The following is a 17848-nucleotide window of genomic DNA, read 5'->3' as shown; positions in this document are numbered from 1 at the left end:
AAACCGGACATGCACAGTTTAACAAACCAGTGACAGGGAGGGATTGGTTTGTTTGGGCCCCACAAAACAATTTTTTAGAAGGACTACCTCCGATAAGTAACGACTCTGAGGATGTTGTTTATGAGGTGTTAATTTCATTATAATCTTGTACAATAAATGTCATATCTTCGCCGCAAATGACGTAACATGGAGGAGATGCCTAGATGGCTAATGTTCCTTCCTCTACTAACTTTGGCCTCACAAATGGAGCAGATGCTATCACAAAATAATCCCACACCCTAGAGGTGGCTTTTTTGGTCTTATGACCATGCATCGCACTGGATTTCTTTTTTATCACGGTCAACAATTACAGCCACTGGTGACTGACTGACACTGAGGATATTGATGTTGTTTGTGTAAGATAGTGGTAGTACACACACATCCCGTCATCCTGTTCCATTTCCACACACAAATCCTTAATTTCTATTATGTCCTCCTCATCATCACCATCTTTACTTGTACTGCTCCCCACATGTGCAGATGGTTCAGAAATAGTGGAAAGAGGCTTCTCTATGAGGAGAGAGTGAGAAATGTCAGTCACACACAGCTGAAGTGGACACCACTAAACGTTCCTCAAGAATGTCTGATGGTTCTGATTCAGAATGCACAGTTTGCCTCTGCAGCTTTCCTTTTGATGTTTTTTTCTTTACCACTGTAAAATTTAAATGATTTTACAAGCCCTGATTTAAGCCCTCTATGCCCCTGGGCATCTGCCTTAGTAGATGAAGCTGACGAACTTGTGTCGTCATGACTGGTGGCAGCACCTGCACCACCAGTATGTGCTTCCTGCTCTCCTCTCAATTGTTTGTCCTCCATATAAATCCACAAACACAAATGAAGTGGGGTACAGCACACGCCACAATTTCTGCAAAAAATGTACCACCTTCAGTGTTGCACAATACAAGTATGTGTCAGAAATAGTAATCAAACACTGCGGTTTAATTTCAACAACAGTGTTGCACAATACGTGTATGAGTAGGAAATAATATACTGCGGTCTGACTGGCAGTGTCACAGTACTTATGAAAATAAAACAAAAATTTTATAGTACACTGGGGCACAGCACAAACACAAATATATATATTTTTTATAATTATATTTTTAGGCCATTTGTTTTTAGCTTTTAATATTGTAATTTTACACTGGGTGGACGTCAGATCACTCCTTTCTTTTTCATCCACTAGGGGTCACTGGAGAACTCTTTGGATATGGACGGGGCGTTAGCAAGATAGGCACAATTCAAATATTTAAATTAGTAACTCTCCTCCATACTCCCATAGTACCTCAGTGTTTTTTCTGTGCTCACCAGGATTAAAGCACACGTAAGGTTTCTCCACAGATTTTTCTAATTTTTACTTTTATTTTTCATTTTACTTAATCCTTTCCCAGCTTAGAAAGAAGTTTGGGTCCGGGATTGTGGAAGCTGCTGGGCAGCTATTGGCTTGTTGGCGCTCAGAGAGGAGCACCACCATAGACCACAAGCAGCTCAGCTACACACTGAGCTGCAGGAGGGAGCTGGACAGAGCTTGTACGAGAAGCCCCGTCATAGCCTCCAACATCACCTCAGGTAAGGTGCTGGGGGGGGATCAGGGCGGCCCGCTGTGTAGAACGTAGTTCTACCCAGCCCAACACGCGGCCTCTATTACCACTGGTACCAGGCCCCCGCCGCCACACTCCCCAGCTCCCGCCCTGGGAGTGACTGATATTATGACTCCCGCCGGCCGCCGCTGATAGTACGGCCGCCCGCCGCTGCTGGCGCCCACCGCAGCCGCTCCCCGTCTCTTGCCCGCTACTAGCGTTAGATGCCGCGCCGCTGCGCTCCCCGGCGGCTCAGACCTCACACAGACTGTGGACAACGCTCACTGTTGCCGCGGTCTGTCCCCATTACTAGCAGCGCTGCTGCAGGGGGGGGGGGGGATAGTGGGGGAGGGATAATGGCAGCAGCAATATACTGTACTACACCTACTACAGGCTGTTAAACCTGTATTAATAAATCACATTACTGTAAAGAGTCTGTGTGTTTAAGGGGGTTATAAATGTAACAGTAAAGCTAGCCTGACATGCTTTATGTATTATACATAGAAATGTAGCACATGGCTGGGGGCCATTGTAACCATACTTCCTGCTTCTTCTTGCAGGACGGTTGCTGTCCTACAACACTCCACCACCGGATGGCGCAGGGGTGTTAGTAGGAATTTGGATCAGGTTTCATATAGTCTGGCCACGTGCACAGCACTTCGGACATATACACACTTTAGTAACATTTTTATTGAGTCGTGGGACTTGTCTGTCTTTGTATATTTGTTTGTCTGTGTACATAATGAGTAAGGCACCGTCAAAATCAAAAAAGCAGCAAACCTGCAATGTCTGCGCGAGTGTGTTACCTGATGGATCTACCACATGCACAGTATGTTTTGTAAATACTGCTACAAATACGATTTCTATCCTGATCCTCATTGGGCAATGCTGGCGGATGTAATGTCTGGGTTACAATCGGAATTGGCTGCCGCTCGAAAGGAGCGCGAGACTGCTAGATCTGAGGCTCGGGTGAGACTGCCAGAGATACCGGAAGGGTCTCGGGACATGTCTAGGTCCTTACAAAGGACCAAGTCTAGTTCGGGTCACAAACATAGTTATCATTGGTCTTATAATTTACCAGTTTCTGCTATGTTGTATTCTGACGATTCAATGCCAGACCTCACTTTGCAAGATGAACATAAGGAAGGTGAGGTGTGCCAGGAGTCAGATAGTGAGGATATTGACAGCCGGGCATTGATAATCTCATCAGGGCGGTACGTCAGTCTCTGAATTTTAGAGACTGAAGAACCTCTTTCAAATGATGAGGTGATATTTGCTAAACGACAGAGATCACCGGTGTGTTTTCCTTTTTCAGAATCTCTTAATAAGCAGTTAATAGAGGCATGGAAGAATCCGGATAAACCATTTTCTCTAACGTCCTAAGTGGATGCTGGGGACTCCGTAAGGACCATGGGGAATAGCGGCTCCGCAGGAGACTGGGCACATCTAAAGAAAGCTTTAGGACTAACTGGTGTGCACTGGCTCCTCCCCCTATGACCCTCCTCCAAGCCTCAGTTAGATTTCTGTGCCCGACGAGAAGGGTGCACACTAGGGGCTCTCCTGAGCTTCTTAGTGAAAGTTTTAGTTTAGGTTTGTTATTTTCAGTGAGACCTGCTGGCAACAGGCTCACTGCATCGAGGGACTAAGGGGAGAAGAAGCGAACTCACCTGCGTGCAGAGTGGATTGGGCTTCTTGGCTACTGGACATTAGCTCCAGAGGGACGATCACAGGTCCAGCCTGGATGGGTCCCGGAGCCGCGCCGCCGGCCCCCTTACAGAGCCAGAAGAGCGAAGAGGTCCGGAAAAATCAGCGGCAGAAGACGTTCCTGTCTTCAATAAGGTAGCGCACAGCACTGCAGCTGTGCGCCATTGCTCTCAGCACACTTCATACTCCGGTCACTGAGGGTGCAGGGCGCTGGGGGGGGGGCGCCCTGAGACGCAATAAAACATGACAGAAATACCTTACATGGCAAAAAATGCATCACATATAGCTCCTGGGCTATATGGATGCATTTAACCCCTGCCAGAATATACAAAAAACCGGGAGATAAGGCCACCGAAAAGGGGGCGGAGCCTATCTCCTCAGCACACTGGCGCCATTTTCCCTCACAGCTCAGTTGGAGGGAAGCTCCCTGGCTCTTCCCTGCACTACAGAAAGGGTTAAAAAAAGAGAGGGGGGCACTATTTAGGCGCAGTATTAAAACATACAGCAGCTATAAGGGGAAAAACACTTATATAAGGTTATCCCTGTATATATATAGCGCTCTGGTGTGTGCTGGCATACTCTCCCTCTGTCTCCCCAAAGGGCTAGTGGGGTCCTGTCCTCTATCAGAGCATTCCCTGTGTGTGTGCTGTGTGTCAGTACGTTTGTGTCGACATGTATGAGGAGAAAAATGATGTGGAGACGGAGCAGAGTGTCTGTAACAGTGATGTCACCCCCTAGGGGGTCGACACCTGAGTGGATGTACTGTTGAAAATTACGTGACAGTGTCAGCTCTATATAAAAAAAACAGTGGTTGACATGAGACAGCCGGCTACTCAGCTTGTGCCTGTCCAGACGTCTCATAGGCCGTCAGGGGCTCTAAAGCGGGCGTTACCTCAGATGGCAGATACAGACGCCGACACGGATACTGACTCCTGTGTCGACGGTGAAGAGACCACCGTGATTTCCAGTAGGGCCACACGTTACATGATTGAGACAATGGCAAATGTTTTATACATTTCTGATAATACGAGTACCACCAAAAAGGGGTATTATGTTCGGTGAGGGAAAAACTACCTGTAGTTTTCCTGAATCTGAGAAATAAAATGAGGTGTGTGATGATGCGTGGGTTTCCCCCCGATAACAATTGATAATTTCTTAAAAAGTATTGGCTGCATACCCTTTCCCGCCAGAGGTTAGGGTGCGTTGGGAAACACCCCCTAGGGGGGATAAGGCGCTCACACGCTTGTAAGAACAAGGGCTCTACCCTCTCATGAGATGGCCGCCCTTAAGGATCCTGCTGATAGAAAGCAGGAGGGTATCCAAAAAGGTATTTACACACATACTGGTGTTATACTGCGACCAGCTATCGCCTCAGCCTGGAGGTGCAGTGCTGGGTGGGCATGGTCGGATTCCCTGACTGGAAATATTAGGATAGTATATTATTGCCTATAGAGCATTTAAAAGATGCATTTCTATATATGCATGATGCACAGCGGAATAATTGCCGACTGGCATCAAGTATAAGTGCGTTGTCCAATTCTACCAGTAAAATGGTCAGGTGTTGCGGATTCCAAACGGCATTTGGAAGTATTGCCTTTGAAAGGGGACATTTGGGGTTGGTCTTTTAGACCTGGTGGCCACGGCAACAGCTGGGAAATCCACGTTTGTACCCCAGGTCGCCTCTCAAAATAAGACGCCGTATTATCAGGCGCAGTCCTTTGTTGGCAAGCGGACAAAAGTTTCCTCTTTTCTGCTCGTAACAGAGGGAGAGGAAAAAGGCTGCAGAGATCAGCCAGTTCCCAGGAACAGAAACCCTTTCCCGCCTCTGCCAAGCCCTCCGTATGACGCTAGGGCTTTACAAGCTCAGGCACGGTGGGGGCCCGTTCTCAATGAATTTCAGTGCGCAGTGGGCTCACTCGCAAGTAGACCCCTGGATCCTTCAGGTAATATCTCAGGGGTACATATTCGAATTCGAGACGTCTCCCCCTCGCCGTTTCCAAAAGTCGGCTTTACCGACGTCTCCCTCTGACAGGGAGGCGGTTTTGGAAGCCATTCACAAGCTGTATTCCCAGCAGGTGATAATCAAGGTACCCCTCCTGCAACAGGGAACGGGGTATTATTCCACACTATTGTGGTACCGAAGCCAGACGGCTCGGTGAGACCGATTCTAAATCTAAACTCTAAAATCTTTGAACACTTACATACAGAGGTTCAAATTCAAGATTGAGTCACTCAGAGCAGTGATTGCGAACCTGGAAGAAGGGGACTACATGATGTCTCGGGACATCAAGGATGCTTACCTTCATGTCAAAATTTACCCTTCTCACCAAGGGTACCTCAGGTTATGGTACAGAACTGTCACTATCAGTTCAGACGCTGCCGTAGGGATGGTCCACGGCACCCCGGGTCTTTACCAAGGTAATGGCCGAAATGATATCCCTTCGAAGGAAGGGAATTTTAGTTATCCCTTACTTGGACGATTCCCTGATAAGGGTAAGATCCAGGGAACAGTTGGAGGTCGGTGTAGCACTATCTCAGGTAGTGTTGCGGCAGCACGATTGGATTCTCAATATTCCAAAATCGCAGCTGGTTCCGACGACTTGTCTTCTGTTTCCTAGGGATGATCCTGGACACAGTCCAAAAGAAAAAAAAAAAAAAAAGGTGTTTCTCCCGGAAGAGAAAGCCAGGGAGTTATCCGAGCTAATCAGGAACCTCCTAAAACCGAACCAAGTCTCAGTGCATCAATGCACAAGGGTTCTGGGTAAAAATGGTGGCTTCCTACGAAGCAATCCCATTCGTTAGATTCCACGCAAGAACTTTCCAGTGGAACCTACTGGACAAATGGTCCGGGTCGCATTTTCAGATGCATCAGCGGATAACCCTGTCACCAAGGACAAGGGTATCCATCCTGTGGTGGTTGCAGAGTGCTCATCTTCTAGAGGGCCGCAGATTTGGCATTCAGGACTGGGTCCTGATGACCACGGATGCCAGCCTGCGAGGCTGGGGAGCAGTCACACAGGGAAGGAATATCCAGGGCTTAGGGTCAAGCCTGGATACATCACTTCACATAAATATCCTGAAGCTAAGGGCCATTTACAATGCTCTAAGCTTAGCGAGACCTCTGCTTCAAGGTCAGCCGGTGTTGATCCAGTCGGACAACATCATGGCAGTCACCCACGTAAACAGACAGGGTGGCACAAGAAGCAGGAGGGCAATGGCAGAAGCTGCAAGGATTCTTCGCTGGGCGGAAAATCATGTGATAGCACTGTCAACAGTATTCATTCCGGGAGTGGACAACTGGGAAGCAGACTTCCTCAGCACGACCTCCACCCGGGAGAGTGGGGACTTCACCCAGAAGTCGTCCACATGATCAAAAAACTCGACAGGTATTGCGCCAGGTCAAGAGACCCTCAGGCAATAGTTGTAGACGCTCTGGTAACACCGTGGGTGTACCAGTCAGTGTATGTGTTCCCTCCTCTGCCTCTCATACTCAAGGTACTGAGATTGATAAGATGGAGAGGAGAAAGCACTATATTCGTGGCTCCGGATTGGCCAAGAAGGACTTGGTAACCGGAACTTCAAGAAGGGACCGGCTCCAGCAAGGACCCTGTCTGTTCCAAGACTTACCGCGGCTGCGTTTGACGGCATGGCGGTTGAACACCGGATCCTGAAGAAAAAAGGCATTCCGGATGAAGTCATCCCTATCCTGATCAAAAGCCAGGAAGGATGTAACCGCAAAAACATTATCACCGCAATTGTCGAAAATATGTTGCGTAGTGCGAGGCCAGTAAGGCCCGACGGAGGAAATTCAACTGGGTCGATTCCTACATTCCTGCAAACAGGAGTGTCTATGGGCCTGAAATTGGGGTCCATTAAGGTTCAGATTTCGGCCCTGTCAATTTTCTTCCAAAAAAAGAACTAGCTTCAGTCCCTGAAGTTTAGACGTTTGTAAAAGGGGTACTGCATATACAGCCTCCTGTTGTGCCTCCAGTGGCAATTTGGGATCTCAATGTAGTTTGGGTTCCAAAAGTCACATTGGTTTGAACCACTTAAATCTGTGGAGTTAAAATATCTCACATGGAAAGTGGTCATGCTGTTGGCCCTGGCCTGGGCCAGGCGCGTGTCAGAATTGGCGGCTTTATCCTGTAAAAGCCCTTATCTGATTTTCCATTCGGACAGGGCGGAATTGAGGACTCGTCCTCCGTTTCTCACTAAGGTGGTTCCAGCGTTTTCACCTGAACCAACCTATTGTGGTGCCTGCGGCTACTAGGGACTTGGAGGAATCCAAGTTGCTGGATGTTGTCAGGGCCCTGAAAATATGTTTCCAGGACGGCTGGAGTCAGGAAATCTGACTCGCTGTTTATCCTGTATGCACCCAACATACTGGGTGCTCCTACTTCTAAGCAGACTATTGCTCGTTGGATTTGTAGTACAATTCAGCTTGCACATTTCTGTGGCAGGCCTGCCACAGCTAAAATCTGTAAAAGCCCGTTCCACAAGGAAAGTGGGCTCATCTTGGGCGGCTGCCCGAGGGGTCTCGGCTTTACAACTTTGCCGAGCAGCTACTTGGTCAGGGGCAAACACGTTTGCTAAATTCTACAAATTTGATACCCTGGCTGAGGAGGACCTGGAGTTCTCTCATTCGGTGCTGCAGAGTCATCCGCACTCTCCCGCCCGTTTGGGAGCTTTGGTATAATCCCCATGGTCCTTACGGAGTCCCCAGCATCCACTTAGGACGTTAGAGAAAATAAGAATTTACTTACCGATAATTCTATTTCTCATAGTCCGTAGTGGATGCTGGGCGCCCATCCCAAGTGCGGATTGTCTGCAATACTTGTACATAGTTATTGTTACAAAAATCGGGTTATTATTGTTGGGAGACATCTTTTCAGAGGCTCCTCTGTTATCATACTGTTAACTGGATTCAGATCACAAGTTATACGGTGTGATTGGTGTGGCTGGTATGAGTCTTACCCGGGATTCAAAATCCTTCCTTATTGTGTACGCTCGTCCGGGCACAGTATCCTAACTGAGGCTTGGAGGAGGGTCATAGGGGGAGGAGCCAGTGCACACCAGTTAGTCCTAAAGCTTTCTTTAGATGTGCCCAGTCTCCTGCGGAGCCGCTATTCCCCATGGTCCTTACGGAGTCCCCAGCATCCACTACGGACTATGAGAAATAGAATTATCGGTAAGTAAATTCTTATTTTCTATACCTCGCCGGTTTCTGTCTAGTTACCTGTTTCCAGAGTCTGTGACATCTAAATGGGAAAATCCTCCAATGGTGGATTTGTCAGTGTCAAAACTTTCAAAAAAGTTAACCATTCCAGTACCAACTGCTATTACGCCGTCAGAGCGAAAACTAGAAACTATGCTAAAATCAATGTATACAGCAGCAGGGATGCTGCTTAGACCTGGTTTGGTTGGAATTTGGGTAAATAAGGCTGTGATTATATGGATAACACAGCTCAGGTCGGCCCTTCAAGACGACCACCTTATACTTCTTGCTGATCAGATCTGTGAATCTGCGGAGTATCTATGTACAGCTTCTATGGACGTCTGCCAGGTCAGTTCTCTCCTTTCAGCATCACTAGTTACGGCACGACGGGCACTCTGGCTGCGCTCTTGGCAGGCGGAGGCAGAGGCCAAACGAGGAATAGAAGCGTTACCTTACGCTGGTGAGAAGTTGTTTGGCCCTGAATTGGACAAATGGATTTCTGAGGCCACGGGGGAAAGTCTGTTTTCCTACCATTGCCTGCACAGGTACCTAGACGGAAATACTTTGGACCAGCGTTCAAATCCTTTAGACCTCAGCCCTTTCGAGGCTGTGGTAGAGGAACAACCACACATGGTATATGTGGTAGAGGATGTGGTTTCCAACAAACCACCACCCGTTGTCAGGACACTAAGACTACCGACATGCCAGTGGCATGACGGGCTCCCAGCCCATCTCGGATCTTCAGTTGTGGGGGCACGCCTTCAGACGTTCCATTTGGCGTGGTTCCAGACATCCACAGATGGGTGGATCCGCAATTTAGTGTTAAAAGGTTACAAAATAGAGTTTGATCGTCTCCCACCAAAGCGCTTTTTCAAGACAGGACTGCCTGTGGCAGAAGACAAGGCGGCGGTTCTGCAGTTCGCGATTCAGTCTCTGCTAGATTCAGCAGTTTTGATTCTGGTCCCAGTTCACCAACAAGGTCAAGGTTCTTATTCCAGTCTTTTTGTAGTACCAAAGCCGGATGGCTCGGTCAGACCAATATTGAACCTAAAGGGCCTCAATCAGTACGTCACTTACTAAAGATTTAAGATGGAATCCCTGCGGACAGTAATTGCAGGTTTAGAGCTACAGGAATTCATGATTGCACTGGATCTCAAGGATGCGTACTTGCCCATTCCAATTTGGCCGCCTTATCAGATGTACTTAATGGTTTTGCTGTACTGCAAACCTTATCAATTTCAGGCTCTACCGTTTGGCCTCTCTTCTGCGCCTCGGGTATTCACCAACGTGTTGTCTGTGATGATGGCTCATCTGAGATCCCTAGGAGTGATAATAGTTCCGTACTTAGACGATCTGCTCATCAAAGCTCCGTCTCAACAGATACTCCACCAACATGCCTTGCTGACATACAATATGCTAGTTCAGCACGGTTGGATTGTCAACTTTAAGAAATCAAATCTGATTCTGTCTCAACTACTTCAATTCCTAGGAATGATTCTCGATACGGTGGCTCAAAGAATTTACCTGCCAGAATAGAAGGTACAGAGTATTCGTCATCTGGTACAGTTAGTGCTCAAGCCACGCACAGTCTCGGTGCATTTGTGCATTCGACTATTAGGAAAGATGGTGGCGTCTTTCGAAGCGCTCCAGTTCAGAAGATTTCACTCACGTCCTTTTCAACTGGATGTTCTCGCACAGTGGTCAGGCTCGCATCTACAAATTCACCAGATGGTGCGGTTGTCTCCACGGGCCAGAGTATCACTACTCTGGTGGCTCCAGGTACACAATCTCACCGCAGGGAAAGGTTCGGCGTCTGGAATGGGATAATTCTAATGAGAGATGCGAGTCTCAGAGGTTGGGGAGTTGTGGTCCGAAATTGTCAGCTTCAGGGTCTCTGGTCAGATCACGAACGATTGCTGTCAATAAATGTCCTGGAACTCAGGGCAATTTACAACGCGCTCTGACAAGCAGTGCACATGCTCTGGTCTCTGACTGTCCTGGTGCAGACAGACAACGCGACGGCAGTCGCGTACATCAACAAACAAGGAGGCACTCTAAGCCGCATGGCCATGCGGGAAGTTGCTTGAATCCTCAATTGGGCCGAGCATCACCAGGTGATATTGTCAGCAGTGTTCATTCTGGGAGTGGACAACTGGGAAGCGGATTATCTCAGCCATCAGGATTTTCACCCTGGAGAATGGGCATTAAATCCAGAAGTGTTTCACATGTTGATCCAGCGGTGGGGTTACCCACAGGTGGATCTGATGGCATCTCGCCAAAATCATCAAACACCCCAGTATGTGTCCAGAACACGAGATTCAAAGGCAGTGGCAGTGGATGCTCTAACGATCGCGTGGCCGTACAGCCTCGTGTATCTGTTTCCACCATTTCCGCTGCTTCCTCTGTTGCTAAAGCGGATCAAACGAGAGTCCACCACATTCATACTAGTGGCACCTTTACCTCGGAGAGCATGGTTCTCGGATCTCAGGGGACTACTCGCAGACGATCCTTGGCCGCTACGTCCAGACCTGTTACAACAGGGTCCGTTCCTTTACCCCGATTTAGCGCGGCTGCATTTTACGGGGTGGCTTTTGAAATCGCACTCTTAAGAAGAGAGGGTATTCTAGAATCGGTTATACCAACCGTGTTACGTGCTAGGAAACCAGTTACGGCAGCTCATTATCACAGAATTTGGCGTGCCTATATATAGTAGTGATGGGAGATTTTAACTATCCAGCGATAAACTGGAAAAACGATTCATGTGATACTGCTAGGGCCAATATGTTTTTAAACACACTTAATGATAACTACTTAGTTCAACTAATTCAGGAACCAACTAGGTACAATGCAAACTTAGACCTGGTATTAACAAACAATGGGGATTTGGTATCGGGTATTATAGTAGGGGAACCCATAGGAAACAACGACCACAATATGGTCACATTCAATATCAGTTTTCATAAACAGCCCTATACTGGCTCAACTAGGACTCTAAACTTTAGCAAAGCAAATTTTGAAAAGATGAGGGTATTTTTCAGGGATATTGAATGGGAAGGTTTGTTTTTAGGAAAAAATATGACGGAGAAATGGGAGGTACTAAAATTCCTGCTAGCTAAAAATACACAAATTTATTCCTACGAGTAGCAAAAAAAGGAATAAAAATCATAAACTGATGTGGCTTAACAAAAAGATAAAGGAACTTATAGGCAAGAAAAGGCGAGCATTTAAAAAAATACAAATCTGACGGGGAAGCAGAGTCATTTCAGCACTATAAGGAATGTAACAAAATAAGCAAAAAGGAAATAAGAGCAGCTAAAGTAGAAACTGAAAAACTAGTAGCAAAGGAAAGCAAAGCGAATCCCCAAAAATTCTTTAAATACATTAATAGCAAGAGATTAAAGAAGGAGAGCATAGGCCCTTTAAAAGACAAGTTGGGAGTCTTAAGCAAAAATGATAATGACATAGCGGACACACTAAATGAGTTTTTTTCAACAGTATTTACTAGAGAGGACCCAATTCAGGGACTAACACATAATCTCAATAATGAGAATATCCCACTGATAGGTACTTATTTAAGCGAGGAAGTAGTCTGTGACCGATTAAAACATTTAAAGATTAATAATTCACCAGGTCCCGATGGTATTCACCCAAGGGTTCTAATGGAGCTTCACTCTGGACTTGCAAAACCGCTATTTTTGATCTTTAAGGATTCAGTAATATCAGGTATGGTTCCCAAAGACTGGCGTATAGCGGAAGTAGTGCCTATATTCAAAAAGGGAAGTAAAGCTGAACCAGGTAATTATAGACCAGTTAGTCTTACATCTATAGTGGGGAAAGTATTGGAAGGTATTCTAAGAGATAGTATTCAGAAGTTCCTTGAAGTCAATAAGGTCATTAAAAGGAATCAACATGGGTTTATGAAGGACAGATCCTGTCAAACCAACTTACTTGGCTTTTATGAAACAGTAAGCACAAACCTAGATCAGGGTAAAGAGGTGGATGTAATCTTTTTAGATTTTGCCAAAGCATTTGACACTGTACCACACATGAGACTTATCTACAAGCTACAAGAAACAGGGCTAGGAAGCACAATATGCACTTGGGTCAAAAACTGGTTAGATAATAGGGAGCAGCGCGTTGTGGTTAATGGATCTTTTTCAAATTGGACTAAAGTGCTAAGTGGTGTGCCGCAAGGCTCAGTATTAGGACCGTTATTGTTCAATATTTTCATTAACGACCTAACAGAAGGTCTAGAGAGCATGGTGTCAATTTTTGCAGATGATACCAAATTGTGTAAAGTTATAAATTTCGGAGGGGGATGCTGAGTCGCTTCAGAACGACTTAGTTAAATTAGAAGCTTGGGCAGCGAAATGGAGAATGCGCTTCAATACAGACAAGTGTAAGGTAATGCACTGTGGTAACAAGAACAAAAATAACACCTACCTACTAAATGGGGAAAAATTAGGGGATTCTGTACTGGAAAAGGACTTAGGTGTCCTCATAGATAGCAAACTAAGCAGTAGTACCCAAAGTAGGACTGCAGCAAAGAAGGCTAATAAGATATTAGCATGCATAAAACGGGGAATTGATGCTAGGGACGAGAGTATTATACTCCCGTTATATAAATCACTTGTGAGGCCACACCTTGAATACTGTGTACAATTCTGGGCACCTTACTACAAAAAGGATATCCTGGAGCTAGAAAAGGTTCAAAGGCGGGCGACCAAACTAATTAAGGGTATGGAGACGCTGGAATACGACGAAAGGCTTGCAAGACTAGGCATGTTTACACTGGAAAAGGGGAGATTAAGAGGGGACATGATCAACATTTACAAATATATAAGGGGACAATATACAGATCTTGCGCAGGACCTGTTTTTGGTTAGATCAACACAGAGAACTCGTGGACACTCGCTCAGCTTAGAGGAGAGGAGATTCCGCACAATACGGCGTAAAGGCTTTTTTACGGTAAGGGCGAGACGTGTTTGGAATTCCCTGCCTGAGGGAGTTGTAATGGCCGACTCAGTCAACACCTTTAAGAATGGGTTAGATAAATTCCTAATGGATAAGGATATCCAGGGTTACGGGGCATAGTCACGCACTATGGTTATTATAAAAAAGAGGGGTAAAACGTAACGGCAGTCATCAACTTCAGTCAAAATTTTATACAAAATAATCGTGCATAGGAGACCACAAATAGGTTAAACTCGATGGACAATTGTCTTTTTTCAACCTTAGATACTATGTTACTATATAGGTTGGTGTGAAGCTCAGAAGTTTCCGACATCTTTCAAGTTATCCCGTCTTTTGCTATTTTTACAGACGGGGTTAGATGGAGGACTACGTTTATCTACACTAAAGGTGCAGGTCTCTGCCTTGCCAATTTACTTTCAAAGGCGTTTGGCTCTTTTTCCAATTGTACACACCTTCCAGCAAGGTGTCCTCAGAGTACAACCTCCATTTATACCACTTACAGCGCCATGGGACTTGAATCTGGTTTTAGATTTTTTACAGTCTTAAAATTTTAAACCCTTACAACAAGTGGATGTTAATTTTCTCACTTGGAAAACAGTTTTTCTGCTAGCCTTAGCTTCAGCAAGGCGTGTTTCTGAATTGGGTGCCTTATCATGCAAGCCACCGTATTTGGTGTTTCATGATGACAGAGCGGAACTTCGGACGAATCCAGCTTTCCTACCAAAGGTTGTATCATCCTTTCACATCAATCAACCAATCGTGGTTCCTGTATTATCAGAAAGTGCAGGAACTGTGGTACGCGCACTACGCGTTTATGTAGCCCGAGCGTCTACAGTACGTAAAACGGATACATTGTTCTCTATGATGCAGTCAAGATGGGTTGGCCACCTTCCAAGCAGACCTTGTCCAGATGGATTAAGCTGACCATACGTCAGGCTTACCTTCATGCTAGGCTACAGCCGCCTGCATCAGTTTCAGCCCATTCCCCACGTTCTGTGGGAACTTCATGGGCAGCAGGTCGTGGAGCTTCTACGACGCAACTTTGCCGTGCGGCTACATTGTCATCAGTGCACACGTTTGTGCGCTTTTACAAGTTTGATACGTTTGCGGCATCAGTATCTAGCTTTGGCCGTCTAGTGTTACAGGTGCCAAACAGCTCCCCCGCCCAAGGGGGAAACTTTGGTATGTCCCAAGAGTACTCCAGTGACCCCTAGTGGATGAAAAAGAAAATAGGATTTTGGTACTTACCAGATAAATCCTTTTTTTTTAATCCACCGCCCGCCTAGAGCAGTTTTACATGTGTTGTGGTAAGTTCAGTGGATCTTATGGTAACACATTCTCACCGACCTGTTCAAATGTTCAGGTTATATCGATGACTGTGTCAACTGTTCAGTTGTCCGTTATGTGTCACCTTCATTGTTGTCCATTATGTTATAATGTTATATGTAATTCTCCATTGTTCATCTTCTCTATCGCTCCTGTTCGGCTCGGTAAAAAACACTGAGGTACTATGGGAGTATGGAGGAGAGTTACTAATTTAAATATTTGAATTGTGACTATCCTGCTAACGCCCCCTCCATATCCAAAGAGTACTCCAGTGCCCCCTGTGGATTCAAAGAAAAGGATTTATCTGGTAAGTACCAAAATCCTATTTTCAGGTACAGCGGACAGAGCATCCTGCCTGGACTGATACAGCAGAGCACCTCTCTCAGATACAGCCCCCCGGCTGGACTGATACAACAAACAAAGCACCCCATCTGGACTGATACAGCAGCCAGAGCACACATCCCACACCAGACAACACAGCACTGAGACGGACACGTCTGTCCAGTACACTCTCCATAGCTGTAGTGAAGATGGCGCCGATCACCAGGGATGTTGTGGGCTGAGACTTGCCCTGAAAACCATTGCAACATGCCTGAATTTTTGCCTCCACTCCCCGTTACCTCCCCCAAATGGTCCCTGACTGTCAATCACTTTGCAAATAAATCCTCACGGGGAGCAGCATGCACAGTAGGCTGATAATCACTCATCTCCATAAATATCGGCATTGTGTACAACCCTGAATCAGGCCCATGGATTCTGCCCCTTATAGATTTATAATCACAAAAACATGTTAGTGGTCTACATGCAGTGCACTGACATTAACTGGATATTAAGAAGGTACAATCGAAAAAAATTGTGCAGCAAAATGGATGCGCAGCACCCCTGTTGTGGTACAGCTGTAATTGTGGTAGTTTGCTAGATCTACAGTTTTCAATTATATTTTATAGTAAACCATTCATATACTGTAGTAAACGTTCTAGGCCCTATCCGTTTGATAGATAGACAGTGTCTAGTTAGACAGTCAATAGCTAGACACCATATATTAGACAGACATTAGGTCGACAGGGTCTAAAGGTCGACATGGAAATGGTCGACATAAAAAGATAGACAAATGTTTTTTTTTTTAATGTAACATGTTTTTGGATTATTTCATACTTTCTCGATCCATGTCGGCATAGAGTTGGTTATAAACCTTGTGGCGAGCGCAGCGAGCCACCGTGCATGAAGCGTGGCGAGCGAAGCGAGCCCCGCGAGGGTATGCCTTTCTACAATTGGGGGTCCCAGATGACAAAACTATCCACACAAACTACAAAAATGCAAAAAACATGGTGTCTACCTTTTTCATGTCGACCATTTTCATGTCGACCTTTTGACCTGTCGGTCTTTTAAATGTCGACCTTTTGACCCTGTCAACTTAATGTCTGTCTAACATATGGTGTCTATCTATTGACTGTCTAACTAGACACTATCTATCTTTTATACCGGAACCGTTCTAGGCACCCTGCTAGTCAGAAGCAAGGACTGTGAGGCAGCGATGGTGTTGCGATGCGGCTACACAGAGCACTCACAGTGCTCTGTGTAGCCGCATCGCTCATGTATTCCTAGTTAAAGCCCTGTGCACAGAGAGAATACAGGCATGGTACACATCGCAAATTGGACTTGCTTTCAACTCTATCAATCCACTAATGTTTCCGTTTTCACTTTTTATTTAACTTATTAAAATGATTACCATTTGTATTTGGAAAGGCATTTCGTAGCTTCTCCATGATATCGTCTAGGCACAAACCCACTTCTCTCGTCCGACTGTCCACATCATCTGAAGAGAATTGTAGTGAGAGGTTATTCTGTAGGCACACAAGCATGTAAGAGGAGCTGTAGAAGCAAAGAAAACTGCCATAGCAATTATTCAAAAATAGGAATAAGTGAAAGTATTACATTAGGAACATGTGTTGCTACAGTATGTTATCAAATTTATTAGCTGAGGCATTATCTTAAATAATAAACATGAAAGACCATCCCCACGTCTTTGTATTGACACACAGCCTATCTTCTATGAGAGCAGATGGATCAACAACAGTGCAGATTAAAAAAAATAGAAACAGATTTTTGGTAGTGTTACAAATCGACCTTCTGTAGGAAAAATATATACTTGAGTTATTCGCCCAAAAAGCCCTTTAACTGCGTGAAGTACAATATGCACTGTACCTGCAGCTTCGGTATCCGGAGTTCCGTTGCTCTCTCCAGGGCACTTGTTCTCAGAATCCGGACAGGAGGTGGATGGAGAAGTCTTACCTTCATCAGTGCTGGGCTGGAAACCATATGAACAACAATTACTCAAGAACAGTAAGATCATACTTGAATTTACCATGTTTACCAGAAATAAACTCATGAAACAGCTAAACTGTAGGACATTTTGTTGGGAACCCTGAGATGAATACTATTCAACACAATGGGCCTGACTCTGAGTTATGAATAAAGCAAGAAAGAGCAAGTAAGTTTGCACCTGGACAAAGTATGTTGTACTGCAATGGGTGCAGATACTTACATGTTTTGCTTGCAGGATAAATACTGGCTGCTTCTGCATGTAGGCCACAAATGCTGCACAGCTTGATTGTAAGCCCTTTTCTTTCCTACTCCATACCCCGATCAACGGCACGTAACTCTCGATTTCTGACACCCTAATGATTATGATTACTTCGGTGTCCTGTCCCTTGCTGCAACATTGTTTATATACCATGTACTTGTCCTACATTGTTCTTGCACTGTAATGGTGCCCATACACTTGTGCGATGCAATGCGACATCGCGGGGCATCGCAACTGAACTGCCAAAGTGATTACCATGTGATAGATTGCATGGTAATCACGTGATGGGCACGTCACCGCCGAGTGGGAGCAGCCCGGCGGATGACCATCGCGCATCACAGTGCGATATATTGCATGTGTTTTTAAATACACATGCAATCACACTGCGATGCGATAAATATTAAGTGCAGCGCTTAATATCTTGTGACG

General features: G+C 45.7%; 1 protein-coding gene across 4 annotated transcripts in view; it reads right to left on the bottom strand.

The window, feature by feature from the left end:
• The window catches only part of DRP2 (dystrophin related protein 2), a 253788-nt gene that overhangs the window by 3585 nt on the left and 232355 nt on the right, over positions 1-17848 (bottom strand). For all 4 annotated transcript variants that reach the window (XM_063936948.1, XM_063936945.1, XM_063936946.1 and 1 more), the window contains 2 exons: positions 17041-17143; positions 16565-16651 (listed from right to left, as the gene is read on the bottom strand). In XM_063936948.1, coding sequence (XP_063793018.1) covers positions 16565-16651; positions 17041-17143 — 190 coding nt within the window. The remainder of the gene's footprint in view (positions 1-16564; positions 16652-17040; positions 17144-17848) is intronic.

Source organism: Pseudophryne corroboree, chromosome 8, assembly GCF_028390025.1.
Source record: "Pseudophryne corroboree isolate aPseCor3 chromosome 8, aPseCor3.hap2, whole genome shotgun sequence".
In the NCBI taxonomy this organism is placed as follows: domain Eukaryota; kingdom Metazoa; phylum Chordata; class Amphibia; order Anura; family Myobatrachidae; genus Pseudophryne; species Pseudophryne corroboree.
The sequence above is the reverse complement of the archived record's forward strand: the minus strand, read 5'-3'. Positions and strand labels throughout refer to the sequence as shown.